Raw genomic sequence first — 15,338 nt, 5'->3', positions numbered from 1 at the left:
AATATTCTACCGACAAAAAGACGTTGTCACGTAAAATCTTCGCCCGTAAAACCGAATTTACAGGCAACCATTTTTTTTATTTCGAATCGATAAACGCGAGCGATGATTGTGTAGGGATTTCCTTATTTTTAATGCGTTTTTGTTATTAATTATAATAAAAAAGTTTTTAAGATGTACATTTAAAACACTTCAGCATCATTCTATCCTATCCTACTAATTCTACTTCCTACTAATAATATTATAAATGTGAAAGTTTGTTAGGATGTGTGTGTGTTTGTTGCTTTTTTGCGCAAAAACTACTAAACCAATTGCAATGATATTTGGTACGTAGGCAGCTAGACAACTGGAATTACAATAGGCAACTTTTTATCCCGAGATACCTACGGGTTACGGACTTACGCGAGTGAAACCGCGAGGCGCAGCTAGTATTAAACTAAACTAAACAACATCGTACTAGATAAACGTAAGAAATTTTTTCATATAACTATCATTTTAGATGAGTAAAGAGGATCTAAAAGGGGTACAGTATTTTTAAGACTTTATTCATATCCCGATGTTAATAATTTATCATTATAAAAAAGTTAAAACTATACACTGACCTATCCATTTACTGTGATGGACTGTCAATAAGCGTACACAGATGGGAAAGTTCTATGTCGAGGCATTGGGATATAACCCATGCCGAAAAATAATAGATAATATGATAATGTTATGTGTAATATTATGTGTAACTTATTAATGTTATGTGTAATATTATGCACAATTTCACACATATTTATAATTAGTTATAATTATATATATGGATGCCTATTCTTAATGAAATAAAATAAAGAAACATAAATGTATTGAAGAATTGTTTGATGCAATTCTAAATACATTCCTCTCTAATTGCGAACGTTAATTCAACATTTCTAGAAGCTGGATGTTACTTGATTATTCAATGCTCTCCGCTATGTTTTATAAACATGTTACATAACACTAATTATATTGTCTATATTTTGCCTAAATTACCGGTTTCCAAAAACATGTTTCATAACTACTTATGTTTATATTGTCTCCAGGCGAATTGTAGAATAATCTAGAATACAATAATATTTCCTCCCATTCGTTTTACATCCAATAAACTGCATTGTAACCAAACATCAGTTGGCAAAATATTTACGGCCCCCCACCAATTACAACGCCACATTATAATTACGGGATCACTTGAAACTACCGTTTTCGATTGTTGGACTTATTTCGCGAAATTTCCGAGTTCCGTCGCGAATGGAACAAAAAGAATCAGATTTCCGAGTGAACCCCTTCAGTTTCCTGTGAAGTGGCAGGATAATTGTCCTGTAATGATCACCATCGGTGCTGCCCCGGTATTAATTCTTCATGCATTGACTGCGCGTTCAGATATTGGACGCTGTTGCGGGTGTATTTTTATTATTTTGTTTTAGGTAACAACGTGTGCGAACATTTAATGGAGTGTATTGGGTACTTATTGAAGACTATGTATACGTATGATCTTTGCTGATTGCGAATTATAAATAGACAATTTTCAAAAAATTATGACGTTTTTAGCACTCGTAAATACATTTCAATAGCGGTGACAACTCGCTTTTTGTTCATTACTACTACGATTTACTAATGAAAAAAATATCGAATGTATGACACAATAAAATGCCACTTCGTTTGTCTAACGATTCGTTCTTTTACAAAATAAAGTAACGGTTTTTTTTTTTATGTCATAGCGGGCAGCTGAGCTGGTGGTTCGCCTGATGGTAAGCGATCACCACCGCCCATAAACATTCGCAAAGGTAGTACCTCTGTGAATGCGCAGGTAATGCTGTAAAAACCAATAACATTACTTATCAAAATCTATCCAAAAGTTCTGAAAGAAAATATGCATTCGTTCAATTACAAATAATTCAAAAATAATTAATCAATTCTTCCATTAAAATACTTCCTCTAAAATACAATAAATAAACCGCAACTATAAACCCAGCGTCAATTCACAATAGAACTGGCGATCATAATAGAACGTAAGCTAAATTCTTGGCGCACAATGGGCAGATTTCAGAGGATATCCTGACTTGCCTTAAGACTCCACCATCAGTGTCAAGTCTGTACGACTTCCCAGGAAGTGTGCTGTCGAGTCGATTGTTTCATGAGATTTTAATAACGGTGCAACGCAAAGACTGGAGGGGCCATTGTCGCGTCAAGACGGCCGGCTATTCGCTGAATAATTCCAATTTGATACCATCAAACCCCGAGGCGACAATATCTTGTGAGAAAATAATTTTAATGACTCCGCTTTCTTTGCGCGCCGAGACAATGGTGAAATTGTGCTCATTAAAATGATGTTTACGCATTTTTATAAATGCATGCTTGCCGATCGTTAGAGAATGGTGTGGACCTATAGGTGTGCAGTTCTTGTGTTTGATCGAGCGTTAAACCGGCTTGTTTCTCATGAAATGTGTCGTGTTATGTAATTCTAACATGTCTTAGTTGTTTCATGGTTAAAGTATAAACGGACATTGACATACGAATATCTTACATTCGTGAGATAGTAGTAATTATTAAATTTAATTAAGTATAATTGCTACCGAATTGGTTTCATCGCTTTTCTTTCCCGCCTCACCTTGGCGTAGCTTTAATTATGAAGTAATAATACTTTTATACTATTAAATAAAATCTGTGTTGCTATCTTGGTCGTTATTCAATAGGGTTTGAAGTATTTAATAGTATTGAGGCAAACCCTTAAAAATTTGCTCTTGAGTTGGAATTAGAACCCGCGTCTATCGCCTTACCGTGACCTTGGTGTCGCAGTAGACAGCTTGGCCAGATAATAGTTAATTCGGTTCAACCTAAATCCATTCATTAATTTCCTTCCATCCTTAAATTTTCGACTAAATGCAGCGCCATAAAGATTATTACCAACTCACCCATTAAACATGCATACCATAACCCCACAAACATCACAAAATGACCCATCAACCACACAAATCACTAACCCAAAATTATCCTTAGCATTAAAATTCCTGAAACTAATGTGCACCCTTCACCTTCGCAAAACGTTCTAGCCTATTGTCTCCAGCTAAACCTTAGTTTACTGCCTATAAATAATGTCATTACCTGTTCAAAGGACATGGCGAACTATCTTAGGAACAATACGGGACTCCGCCGTTAAATTTATAAACTGTGCCACATATTGGAAGCAGTATATTACTGGGGGCGAGGGTACAAGACGTATAGTTGTTTAAGTCAATAATAATGGGCTCGAGTTGAGATTATAAGAAAGCTTCTGTTTACTGACGCGTAATTAGTATCTAGATATGATTACATAGAGAAATTTTTGATTATATGATTATGATTTAAATTATTTTTCCTATCTGTATTATTATTTGTATTTGAGATAAAAGTTTTAAGAACCTGTAATGCGGTGTATTAATGTTTATATTATATTGAATAAAGGATTTTGTCATTCGCATGGTTTCAAGTATTTACCAAGCTAAAGGTATGGGTCATACCTTGTTTGGTAAAATCTTGACACTGTGAAGAGTTATCAACGCCTACTACTTAAATGTTTACCAATTGTAATTATTGTCAAAACCATTATAAAAACTGCGATGTTCTTATATAGAACGGTGGATTAAATTATTTATGTTTCATACAATAACAATTATCTAGAGTAACTTATTACAAATTATGAAACATCTTTGCAACTATAAAAACGAACTATTTTAAGACATCAAAATTCACGACCCCTATTTCGACGGCACACAAATTGAAAGCTTCGAATAGAAACACCCGAGAGTTCTTCCCAAACAAATTCCTCTGTAGCTATTAAAAAAGATAAAATAGACAGACATCGAAGCAAAAGAAACAATGACGATCGCATAACACATTTTCTCTCAGCAGCGGGGGCAATTATCAACATCTCGGACACAACAGCGCAGACTACTCCAGGCACAATGGTTGCCACTCGAGATGCTGTAACGAATGCACTACCGCCTACTATCAAGCAGTCCCTTTCGAAAACTGGAACGAGATTGTTTGCAACACCCCTACCAGTTAATGACGTATGGGGGGTTCATTAAATGTTGTTTGTTCACGCCCCTTTTTTAGCTTTCTTCAAATATTCTGAATGTTGTTGATTAGCGAGTTACGAATCTAATTACCTCACGTTTCGCAGAAAAATCGAGAGATTTTTTTTTTGTCGCTAATGAGCCAAGATTGTATTAATTTAGGATTTTAAAAACGCGATTTCTGAAATGGAGAAAATGTTCACATTTAAATGGGCTCTAACGAAATATTTATCAAGACGATATGTATTAATGAGAAACCTACAAGCGGAATAGAAGAATGGATGAATAACAAGCACACGATTAATTGGCCTTTGATGTAAGGTCACATAGATCTTTGTGTTCCTCAAAAAATACAAGGGTGACAACAAAGCTCACGTAGCCAGCGTCGAGCGATCCATCACTCTCCAATTGTTCGCCCCGACCTGCCCTGATCATTATTTAAAATATAGATGAGTGTTTTCGTTCCGATAATCGAGACCGCGATTGAGGGTTGAACACAATAGCGCCTTTTAAAGCGTCGCAGTAGCTTGGGGCCCAAAGGACCGGCTCGCTTATTTGTATTAGTAAATTGAAGGCGCACTGTCCACTCTATCGAGGTCCCCGGCGCGTCGTACAGAATGCGCTCGCCGGTTAAAACTTTAAAACAGGTGGGGGGCGTGCGGGATCAATTAAGGTGGTCTCACCGAGCATTCTATCGGCGCGCAATGAAAAGAGTTGTGATTTTCTTTGATATGCGGAGACGCGGTTTGCCGAGTGAGAAATCAAAGGACGACATCGTAATGCATGACGGGTTTTATTAAGATTTAATGCCGCCAACGACACTCTGAGGCGGGAAAAGAACGAGTCTCAAGTATTCGATGTACGTTTTACATGACGCCATTTTGAATTCGTTCGGGTGCGGGCGTAAAACCCATGAAACGTATTTTCTATACATATAATTAATGAACGAGCTGGAAATATTTTAATAAACTATAAGTGCAAACTGCGTGTTTAGTGGGCGGGAGTAAAATGGTAAAATGTTCAACTAAGGAGCTTTTATACTATATTTCCCTTAGAAATATTAAGGTTTAGAACTTTGGCTTCACATTTGATTGTAGATATATATTTGCATTCTGTTTTTTTATGTAAAAAGCGTTTATAGTGAAGAAATCTCTTAAGTTCTCAATAAACAGCTATTGAACTATTGTTATAGCATGTTTAATTGAACATACGTAACTCATAGGTACAGAATTAATATAAAACTACAACTTTACACTTTCTTTATCATGTTGAAATAACTTATTATCCTGATGGGTGTTATCATATTATTAAGGCCTTTAAGGAATACACCTACCGAAGTCATCCTACTAATATTATAAATGTGAAAGTTTGTAAGGCACACATTACAAACTTTTGTGTTTGTTACTCTTTCACGCAAAAACTACTGAAACGATTGCAATGAAATTTGGTACGTAGACAGCTGGACAACTGGAATAACATATAGGCAACTTTTTAACCCGATAATTCCTATGCGATAATGACTTACGCGAGTGAAACCGCGGGGCGTAGCTAGTACTTCTATAAAATTAATTCGAAACTAAAACAATTATTGATATCTTGGGAATATAACTTATCGCCGATGGACAAGTAATATTGTTCTTGAACCGACGGATACTGTCTCGAAGGACCAGTTTATCTTACGAGCTATAATTATTATTTTGATCGATTCATTACGGTGGATTATATATGTTCGAGAACTTAAAGATGTAACGGTTATAAGTTAGACATAAGAACTGTAGAGTTTCGTTAAAACTCCGCTGCTGTCTATTAGATAAATCTTTTTACAGAGTCCGAGTATCGACACTTGACAAAATTTGCCAATAATATTCTAATTTGAAAGTAGCGACTAAAAATATTCTGAAAATACACTCATAGTCATGAAGTAAAATTTTAATTTATGTAATCTCCAGCTTGGATCCGCTCTCCGTCGGAGTACAACACTTAACGTCCCACATGTCGATATATGCAAAGCCCCGTTACAAGGTTTCTTGTATCGATAGTTCCTTGCGGATTACGGACCCTAAAGGATTTGTATGCCCCGAGCGATCGTCCGCTCTTTGTCTTAGCCGGGGCAGGTGAGGCTTCTGCTTTTAATTAATAATGCTACCGATACGATTTAGGGCCAATGAAGATTCGTTTGTGCTGCGGCTTATCGAGTGGGGGACGGCTGCGCCACGTGTAAGTTTTGATTGTTTATGCTGGTCTAATATTTCAAGAACATTGAACTATGATGCGCTGTTTGTCTAAGGTGTTATACGGTGATGGAGGGGCGATTTAGTTTTTATAACAGCACTTGGTTGTCTTGTACACTGGCTTCTCTGTTCTTGTAGATAATGGAAAGGGATGATCAAACGATGATTCATATGATATTTTGATGATGATATTTTTTTATTTCTCAAAGTTCATTCTGAAATGTAATTATAATACATGCAACAATATTGTAACTAGCACACACCCTGATATTAAACTTTCCAAGAAAAAACATGCAATTTACACGTATTATCCTTATCTACTCTCTAACTAGAATCCTAATTTAAGACATCTTGTTGCACAATGAATCTCTGCACGATTCGCACTATCATAGTTCCATCTTCCTACCAATTTAATAGATAGTTGATAAAACATAAGTGGCCAATATAACCTGCTAACCATTAAACTGCACACAACATGCTCAATCGCAGCTTAGCTAATAAACAAGCTACTCGCAAACAAAACTCCTGGGCCAATTCGCACGGCGCTATAAATAAGACCGCAATCGGAATAAATGGACGGGCGAATTAAGTAGAAATTAGGTATTAAACCCATCGGACTGAGATAGAAACTAATAAATAGTTAGCTAGTGCTTTCTTTGATGCCACGGCATTGAGTCTCAGCTGGGATAAGTCATTAGAAGAATATGGTATGAATTTTGTGGCCTTCAATCATGAATTAGTGAGGAACTGTTTTTACAGAGTTAAAATTTTTTTATCACGTGCGAGATTTTCTACGTGAAGAGTGCGCCGTGAAGCTTTGGGAAGCTTTAATCTTGTCAAATTTAAGTGATGCGGATGTACTCTATGGGACAAGATTATTGGCAAGTAATTCAAAGTTAGGATTAGTGGTGAAATCGTGATTTCGTTATTCAACCTAACCTTTGTATAATATAATATCCATTACCAAACTTATTAAAAACTATCTACTTATTTCACTATAACTACCAATACCCGAGGATTTAGCCATGAGTGCAATCCGGCAAAGACGATGGAATAAAAACACGAATAGTAAACCTATTTTGCTTTTAGGTAAGATTTTCTCATTTTTCCACAAGCATCCACAAAACTATTAACGTATAGCAGTTTTTTTATGAAGTAGCATAGCATAGCTTCGCTTTCACCACTGGAATAATGGTTTTAAACCCGGTGGTTCTGCGCTTCGATATCCATACATTAGCCGCATCGATCTCACGACATAGATTGCTTGGGAGCACGCGAGCGTCTTGCCGGGTGGATTTTGGGAATTTCGATTTAATTGTAAATGGCTTTTGGGTATAAATTAGATTGGAACGTATGGAACGATAGTTCAAAACAACGTCTCGTAAACAATACGAGGTTGTTAATTATTATTAAAATCAAAACAAAACTTATAATAAAAGATTAATCATTTGATATTTTTATATCAAAATAAGTTTAAAACTTATTAAAAACATAAAATCAAGGTGTAATTGTTATTAAACCCAAATACTAGAACTCCATCTATTCAGCCTAAGAGCCTAGGTAATCTTTTAGCAGTACCTTTGACATTTCATCTAATACCTAGAAACTATTTTCCATCGTTTCGGAAAACGTTGTTATAGAGAGATCAATATTGAAGGAGAAAAATGTACACTATACGACGCATCAAAAATAGCTATTTGTTCGTTCTAATTATTATCTTTGATTATGTGATCTCTTCAACCTTTAATTGAATATGTATTATTTATATTTTAAAAATGAAATATGACTATCACAATGTATCTTAAATACAAGTAAATATAAGTTACTCGTCATCCCTTTAGCGTGAATTCTCTGCTATTATTTATATCCTCTATGAAACAATATCTATAACCACAAGGATTGTAGCAAGAAGTCATGTCTTTGTACCAAGAGGTGAACCAATGAAAACAATGATCTGGTCTCAATTAATTATCCGTGACGAAACACTACCAGTGAAACAGATGTACAATGCGTTTAGTCCAACATATATTTATTCAATTAAACTTCATATAGCACTTTTGTATCGTCATGATATAGTTTTAACATTTACCACCGGTTGCTTACATTACATTACAATAGAACTCATTACTTTCAATACACGATATATTAATTCACATAAGCCCCCATCAGACCAGCGCACACGAAAATTCCGATCCCAAATAGGGACAGCCAAAGCCCGTAGGTCTCTCCCAGAAGGCCGTAAAGGTTCACAATAAAACGATCTTAGCCAGTCGTCTTACTCGGACGCACTTGCGTTCGCTTCAATGCCGCTAATGTTTCAAAGGATTGCTAGAGATGTTCAGAGCGTGGAAGTGGCTCGGTATTTTGTTTTTAAGCTTTATACACACGTGAGTTTATTGTTAAGTTAGTTATATATTGAATACATGCTGACATCACATTGCGTTGTGTTTCAATTGTTTCATCAATTTTCTAATGGCTTATATACAATAAAATTTTACTGACTTTTTAATTTTGACTAATGCTACTACGATTATTAATATAATACGAAATTGCAAAACAGAGATCATCAATCCTCTCGGATGTAAGTACTTAATATTATACGAAATACATATGCAGAATATTCATATAATATATAATCAAGACGAATAAAACGTTAAACAACCTTTTTATTAATGTTTTAGAAGTTAAAGACACATGTGAAATAATAAATAATAATATCAATTGGGTTTTAATATAGATACCCGCCTATTCAAGCAAATTATTACAGAAACATCTAAACTAATATTACTTATTTTATCTTATTATTAATGTTTTCACACAAAACTATACCGATTTCAAAGCTGCACCTTCACTTAGTGTAATAGGCTATATAGTTGACATACATCACGCGCAAAGCCGGGGCGCACCGCTAGTGTGCCATAATTTAAATATGTATTAAATAGCACTACGAAAAACGCAATCTACGATAACCTATTTATCTCTGTTACTGCGTCGCGCGCCATAACCGAAGCCGGCCTAAGGATACTTCTTCAACCCTTATGTTTACCGTCAGATGTTATCGCGTAATTGTGACAATATTTGGTAAAGGCTTTATAGGTGGAGCCGAGGTAAATTGTTGAGTAATTTGCGCAAAGTTTAAGGCAGCAATCGCCTATCTGATAGAAGGTTGTTTAGGTTAAACGCCTAAGTTTATTTGGGACGGGAAAGGATGGTCTAAATTTTAATAGTTGATAGGTATCTTTCCACGGAAACCTCGGGGCGCTTGTTCCTTATGATGACTTATCGAAAGTGAAACAAAATTGATTATTATTGCGTTGCTTTAAGGAATCATACATGTGCGAGTGGAGCATGCTGCATTGGGCGAGCTCGCACCGGGGACCACACCCCAACAGAAGACCGGCGTGAAAGAGTGGCATGCTACAGTATTTTGAAAAATACTTCGGTGTGCTATCTATAAGAATACCGTATGTATCCTACTTATACAGCCTTATCATTTCCTTTTCCTTAACCGTCCTAGTCCATTCCTTCTTTCCAGTCGTTAACCCTCTCCTTTTCCTTTACCCCTTGAAAGCGGGCAGCACTTTCGCAGAGGCCCTACCTCTGCGAATGTTAATGGGCGGTGGTGATCGCTTACCATCAGGCGAACAACTAGCTCAGTTGCCCGCTTTGACATAAAAAAAAATTGATACCCATATTGATTGAGTTGTAAAAAAGTATGTTAACTGCATCCACACTACCGCACTACCTTTCGTATGTACTTACATATCATATGTAAGTAAAAAAGTGATAAGATATTTTTTTATGAATTACATCAGTTTTAAAGTATCTTTATAATATCAGTGTATATTTGCAATTATTCTAATTTGATGTCGTAAAAATATATAAAATGATTACGCATTGTATACGGCGGTAGGTGAATCTAGACATTCTAACATCGCGGTATGAGTATCGCCCCGGTCACTATAAATCGCCCTATGAGAAGTAGTGATTTAATCGGAAACCTCCGGGTCCCTTAGGAAGCCCATTAAATCGTATGGTCAGAGGATAATTAATTCGGCGGTAACGTACCAAGTGAGATTAATGGCGGTTTTAGTAATCTACCTCCTTCTCGTGTCTAGATATTTATTGCGCCATCGATTGCTCGCGTTTAAATGCTTTTAAATACTAAATACTCTCATTATGTTTGATACCTTTTTCCCACGTTATCTGGAATGGATCACTTCTAAGTTATGAGGCCGCCCAACGAATTGTACTATTTGTTTAAGCCCAGGTTATTTTTAAGATTTTTCTTTGTTCAATTTTGATGAAGAGAAATAAATACATAGACAATTATATAGAAGAACTACTCGACTAAGCACCATATTATGATATCACAGCTGTTTACTCCAAACCATTGAATAATAATCTTACTACGTTTCTTAAAACTTCATGTAAGAGTGAGACAAAATGTATTATTTTACGAATAACGTACGACATAAGGTCACTGTCATTCTTAGTTCTGATTTTAGTGATTAAACAATGATATTTTTTTTTTTATAATTGTAATTACGAAATCATACATAGTATCGAACAATGTGTATTTATGTGACGGTTTTTTATGTGAAAGTTTATTTCATCAACTGAGTATGACATGGGAGCATGAGTGGATAATAAGGCTAGTGAAGTCAGATGTAAACATTACAACAACAGTTGATTTTGTGAATGGGTTTTCAGATATATTCTGTTATTACAACAGAACATATCTGAAAATATGCTATAATTTAGCAAATTACATGTTCAACTTTAAAATCACTGACATATTTATGCCTAACCTATATAAGTACACCATTTGCGGTACTAATTTTCAAATTGAATCATATCACGTAGTAAAAGTCTATAAGTAATGCCAATCACATTGTAAAACTACTATTTACAAGAGAAGAAATACATTTTTATGTATAAGACATAGTCATAGGTCATATGTTTAACCGCAATCAAGATGAAGACAGATAATAAGTAGAAACAGCAGAACTCACCATTAACCATTAGAAACATATACAAAAATATGCAAAGTTGCTCCTCGCGTCTGTATGTATATATGCTTAAATTTACGCAACAAAGTTTGATGGGTTTTTTTTAAATAGATAGTGGTTAAAGAAGGAGGTTTATATTCATAATAACATCTATTGAACTATTCCGAATTTAACATGTCCGAAGATGCGGGCATAAGCTAGTAACTGGCACAAATAGAACTAAAAAGTATAGAATAATTATTACATTGCGGTGTGAATTCCTAAATTAGTGAGCACATAGTGCATAGTGTAACCTTATACTAAGGATAATAAGTTTTAAATTAATAACAATAAGATAACACTCGAATTTTCGACCAATGCAGAGTTAATCTTAGTTCTAGCTGTGATACTGTGAACCTGAGAAAATATCAATGTTTAACCACTTTGTTTGTTAAGCTAAGTATAGGTTTTAGTTTTAGTAGAAGCATATTTTACCATAAGTCTAAATATAGGCCAAATGGTGGCATTTCTCTGAAATCACTTGCAATAAACAATTTCATTGGTGTTGAAGAATTTTTTGTTCAGAGAATCATTTTTATTGTTTGGTTACCAATCTTTTGTATGGATACTAACTTAAGTTTTGTATGTTAAATGAGAAGGTTATCAACTTAACTGGATTTTTATTAGAGTTTGGTACCTTGTATCTTTTAACTGGGTGAACCAATTCATATGATACTGTTTTTATTTGAAAGCTAGCGCCTGCCATGTGGTCCCATTTTGAATCTAATCTAATTCAGACAAGTTTAAATCAGTACTGTATTTTCAAAATAATTATTTTCAACTTAGTAATATTGAAATTAACAGAACCTAATATTCCCTTCTGTTCTATTGGTAATTAAATGTGAATTCAAATTCAATTCAAATTATTTATTTCATTCTTAAATGATTGTTTTAAACTATTTGGTGATTGGAATATTCCCAATAAGCAAAAAAAAAAATGCTTGTGTCAGCTGATTCCATATTTAGATTTTGACAGTCAATATTTTTGTGTTTCAGATGTATACAAAAAATTATGATAAATGAACATTGGGTCAATGATTAGTACAGATTATGTATAATACTGTTTTAAAATAATTAAAATATATTTAAATGATAAATAAAATCGTATTGAGTGTAACAATAAAAACATGTTTGGTGTTTAGTCTAATATGTTGCTGTTGGTTCAAATTTACAGTTCATCTTCATCGGCCCATATATATTCTCACTGCTGGGACACAGGCCTCTTATGAGGGTTCACACCATTATCCACCACATTGGCAAAGTGCGGGTTGGCAGATGTCACATGTTGCAATCTGAGGTTCTCACAACTAAGCCACCACTGCATAACTAATGGCATTACTAATTATATATGGCTATTAAATAAACGATTTTTGTAGGATAGGCTTAACATTCACATATTTTCAACATAATAAGTTTTATTTGCCATTAGTTATGCAGTGGTGGCTCAGTGGTGAGAACCTTGGACTTCATAATCTATAAGTCAGGGTTTGAGACCAGGCGAGCGTGCAGGATATAAATTGATTTTTCAATTTATCTGCACATGAAGATAACATCACCACTGCTTAAAACAGTGAACGAAAACATTGTGAGGAAACAGGCTTGTACAAGAATAAAAAGTACAACGACATGTGACATCTGCCAACCCGCACTTAGCCAGCGTGGTGGATTATGGCCTAAACCCTCAAAGCAGGCCTGTGTCCCAGCAGTGGGAACAGATATAGGCTGATGATGATGATGCCATTAGTGATTAAAGTCCATGTAATAGGTTTTACTCGGAGAATTTTAAGTGACATGAAATTTTATATTGTTTTGATAATTGCAATAAAATTAAGGCTTACATTATTACATACCTAACAGCTTTATCACAGTAAAACACCTATCCTTTATAGTTTTCTCCCAGTATAATACATAAGTTAGATTTGAGATGATCAATATTTTTTTAATTTAAAAAGTTTTAAGTACATTTTCTCATATATTATGAAATGATAATTTGAAATTTTTAAATCCTAGCTAGCTTAAATAATTCGTTGGTAAACTAGAATGACGGTTAATAATATTTTTCATAACATAACCTCAAAATGTAATTGTGTCATGCCGATGTGTTCAAGCGAGTTATTTACACAGAAATCAATATTTTTCTTACCTGATATGGTGTTTCTTCTTCCAATTCATCCAGTCGTTTCAAATTCACACAATATAAACAAATTTCAACCGAATTCCACACATACAGAACATCATCTTGTAATACGATTAAATTACACAGTTTTGTACCCGAATATTTACTCAAACTGTCCTTAAGATCTTTAAATATTTTGTGGTTCGCTAATTTCGTTTGATATAATTGGTAATCCATCGCGAAAAACTAAATTCAAAGTTTGTTTTGAAAAACGGCTATTGACAGCACCGACAATTTGACAACCTTGTTTGATACTTGACAGTTGGAGGTCGCGCTATTTTACGTTTCATTATAGGAATCTTTGCAAATTAATAAATGATAAAAGAGTTTCTTATATGGATAATAAAATTATTTCGATAAGTTTTGTTTAATTTGTTTCATTACGTAAATAATAGCAATGGACTTTGTTCGACAATACATTACACAATAAATTGTGCGAATCGTTTTATTTTATTTATATGACGCATACTAGTTACATTCTAACTCCTATGTTAAATTTTTCACAGGTAAATGGATGAACAATAAATCTTCAATAGATGACATACTTTCTACCGGATTATTGGGTTGCCGTTCATCTTTATGGCGGTAATATAATATAATTGGTAATCGGGGATTCCTATAGGTTTATTATGCATATTTTTAATTCTGTTTTTTTTTTGTAAAACGGGTTCATATCATATGTAGATATTTGATATCACAATGTCTATTTCTATTCTGAAGATATGTAGCTCAAAAACATTCCTTACAATTGCTACGCAATTGACAGATAAAAGACACTCATTTAACTAAAACAAACTTAAAATTATCATTTCCTGAAATAAATTATCGAAATTTTTGCTTTACGAACAAGGCCAGTTAGATGTGTATTGCAATACATTAAGCAATTGATAGACTTGACTGATAGCTCACCCTTTTTACATGAAATAACAATAATAGGAATACTTAGCATAAAACAGTAGTAAAATATAAAGTAGTAATGCATATAACTTAGTTTATAACCATTACACAATATACAATCTTTCAAACAATAAAAAATTAACAATTAAAAACTTTTTAAGGGGTTTTAAAAGCAATATATATGTATTACTCGTCTAACATCAAACACAACAATATTATCTCCTTTCTTGGATTCGTTCTCCATTCATATTACCAAGATATCAATATTGTTAGCATTTTCATATTTCGTGCAAGGGACGTTACAGAAACTTTTTCAAAATACAAAAAGCAATCAGGATAATCAAAACAACATCCACGCATGGGTAACTGATTGTTCTCTCACGAGGTGCGTTGTATTTCACTCAGAATCCAAATGGTATCACGTAATTTCATCTCCCAACGCGGATCGTGCTTTCTTATAAATAAACCAAGTTATAGGCTGCGATAAATTTCGCGTTGGCAAGATTTGTGCGAACGCCCGTTGTTGTAATTTAAATTCTTTGTTTTAAATGGCAACACTGTCTCGTTCGTATTTCGAATCGCGTTGGAGGATTCTCTATGGTTATCAAATTAGCTGCAATAAACATAAAACAACAATTTATTCGCTATATTAATTAGGTTCCGAACAGTTCGCAGCGTTTTCCATATTTTTAAGATAACAAACCAATAGCCAATAGGATTAGAGCAGCAATGATAAATGTTACAGTTAACAATGCTTGAGACCGGGAGGCATAACATTTCTATAATTTTCCTAAACCTGGATTCACCCCCAGTTTCACTTATACCTGGATATAAACAGTACCGGCGTTAGGGTAGGGCGCGGTTGGGCGACCGCCCAGGGGCGCCGGATCAAAAGGGGCGCCGCAGGCCG

At 34.5% G+C, this 15,338-nt stretch overlaps 1 protein-coding gene across 1 annotated transcript in view; it reads right to left on the bottom strand.

Moving 5' to 3' along the window:
• Positions 1 to 13,769, bottom strand: part of LOC119836168 (nucleoporin 88) — a 100,893-nt gene extending 87,124 nt beyond the window's left edge. The window contains exon 1 of the mRNA XM_038361424.1: positions 13,499 to 13,769. Within this exon, the coding sequence (XP_038217352.1) occupies positions 13,499 to 13,708 (210 nt within the window). The 5' untranslated portion in view covers positions 13,709 to 13,769. The remainder of the gene's footprint in view (positions 1 to 13,498) is intronic.
• Positions 13,770 to 15,338: the final 1,569 nt, after the last annotated feature.

The sequence above is a fragment of the Zerene cesonia genome, chromosome 23 (genome assembly GCF_012273895.1).
Source record: "Zerene cesonia ecotype Mississippi chromosome 23, Zerene_cesonia_1.1, whole genome shotgun sequence".
Classification (NCBI taxonomy): Eukaryota; Metazoa; Arthropoda; class Insecta; order Lepidoptera; family Pieridae; genus Zerene; species Zerene cesonia.
Note: the sequence above shows the minus strand (reverse complement) of the source record. Positions and strands in the feature narration are given on the sequence as shown.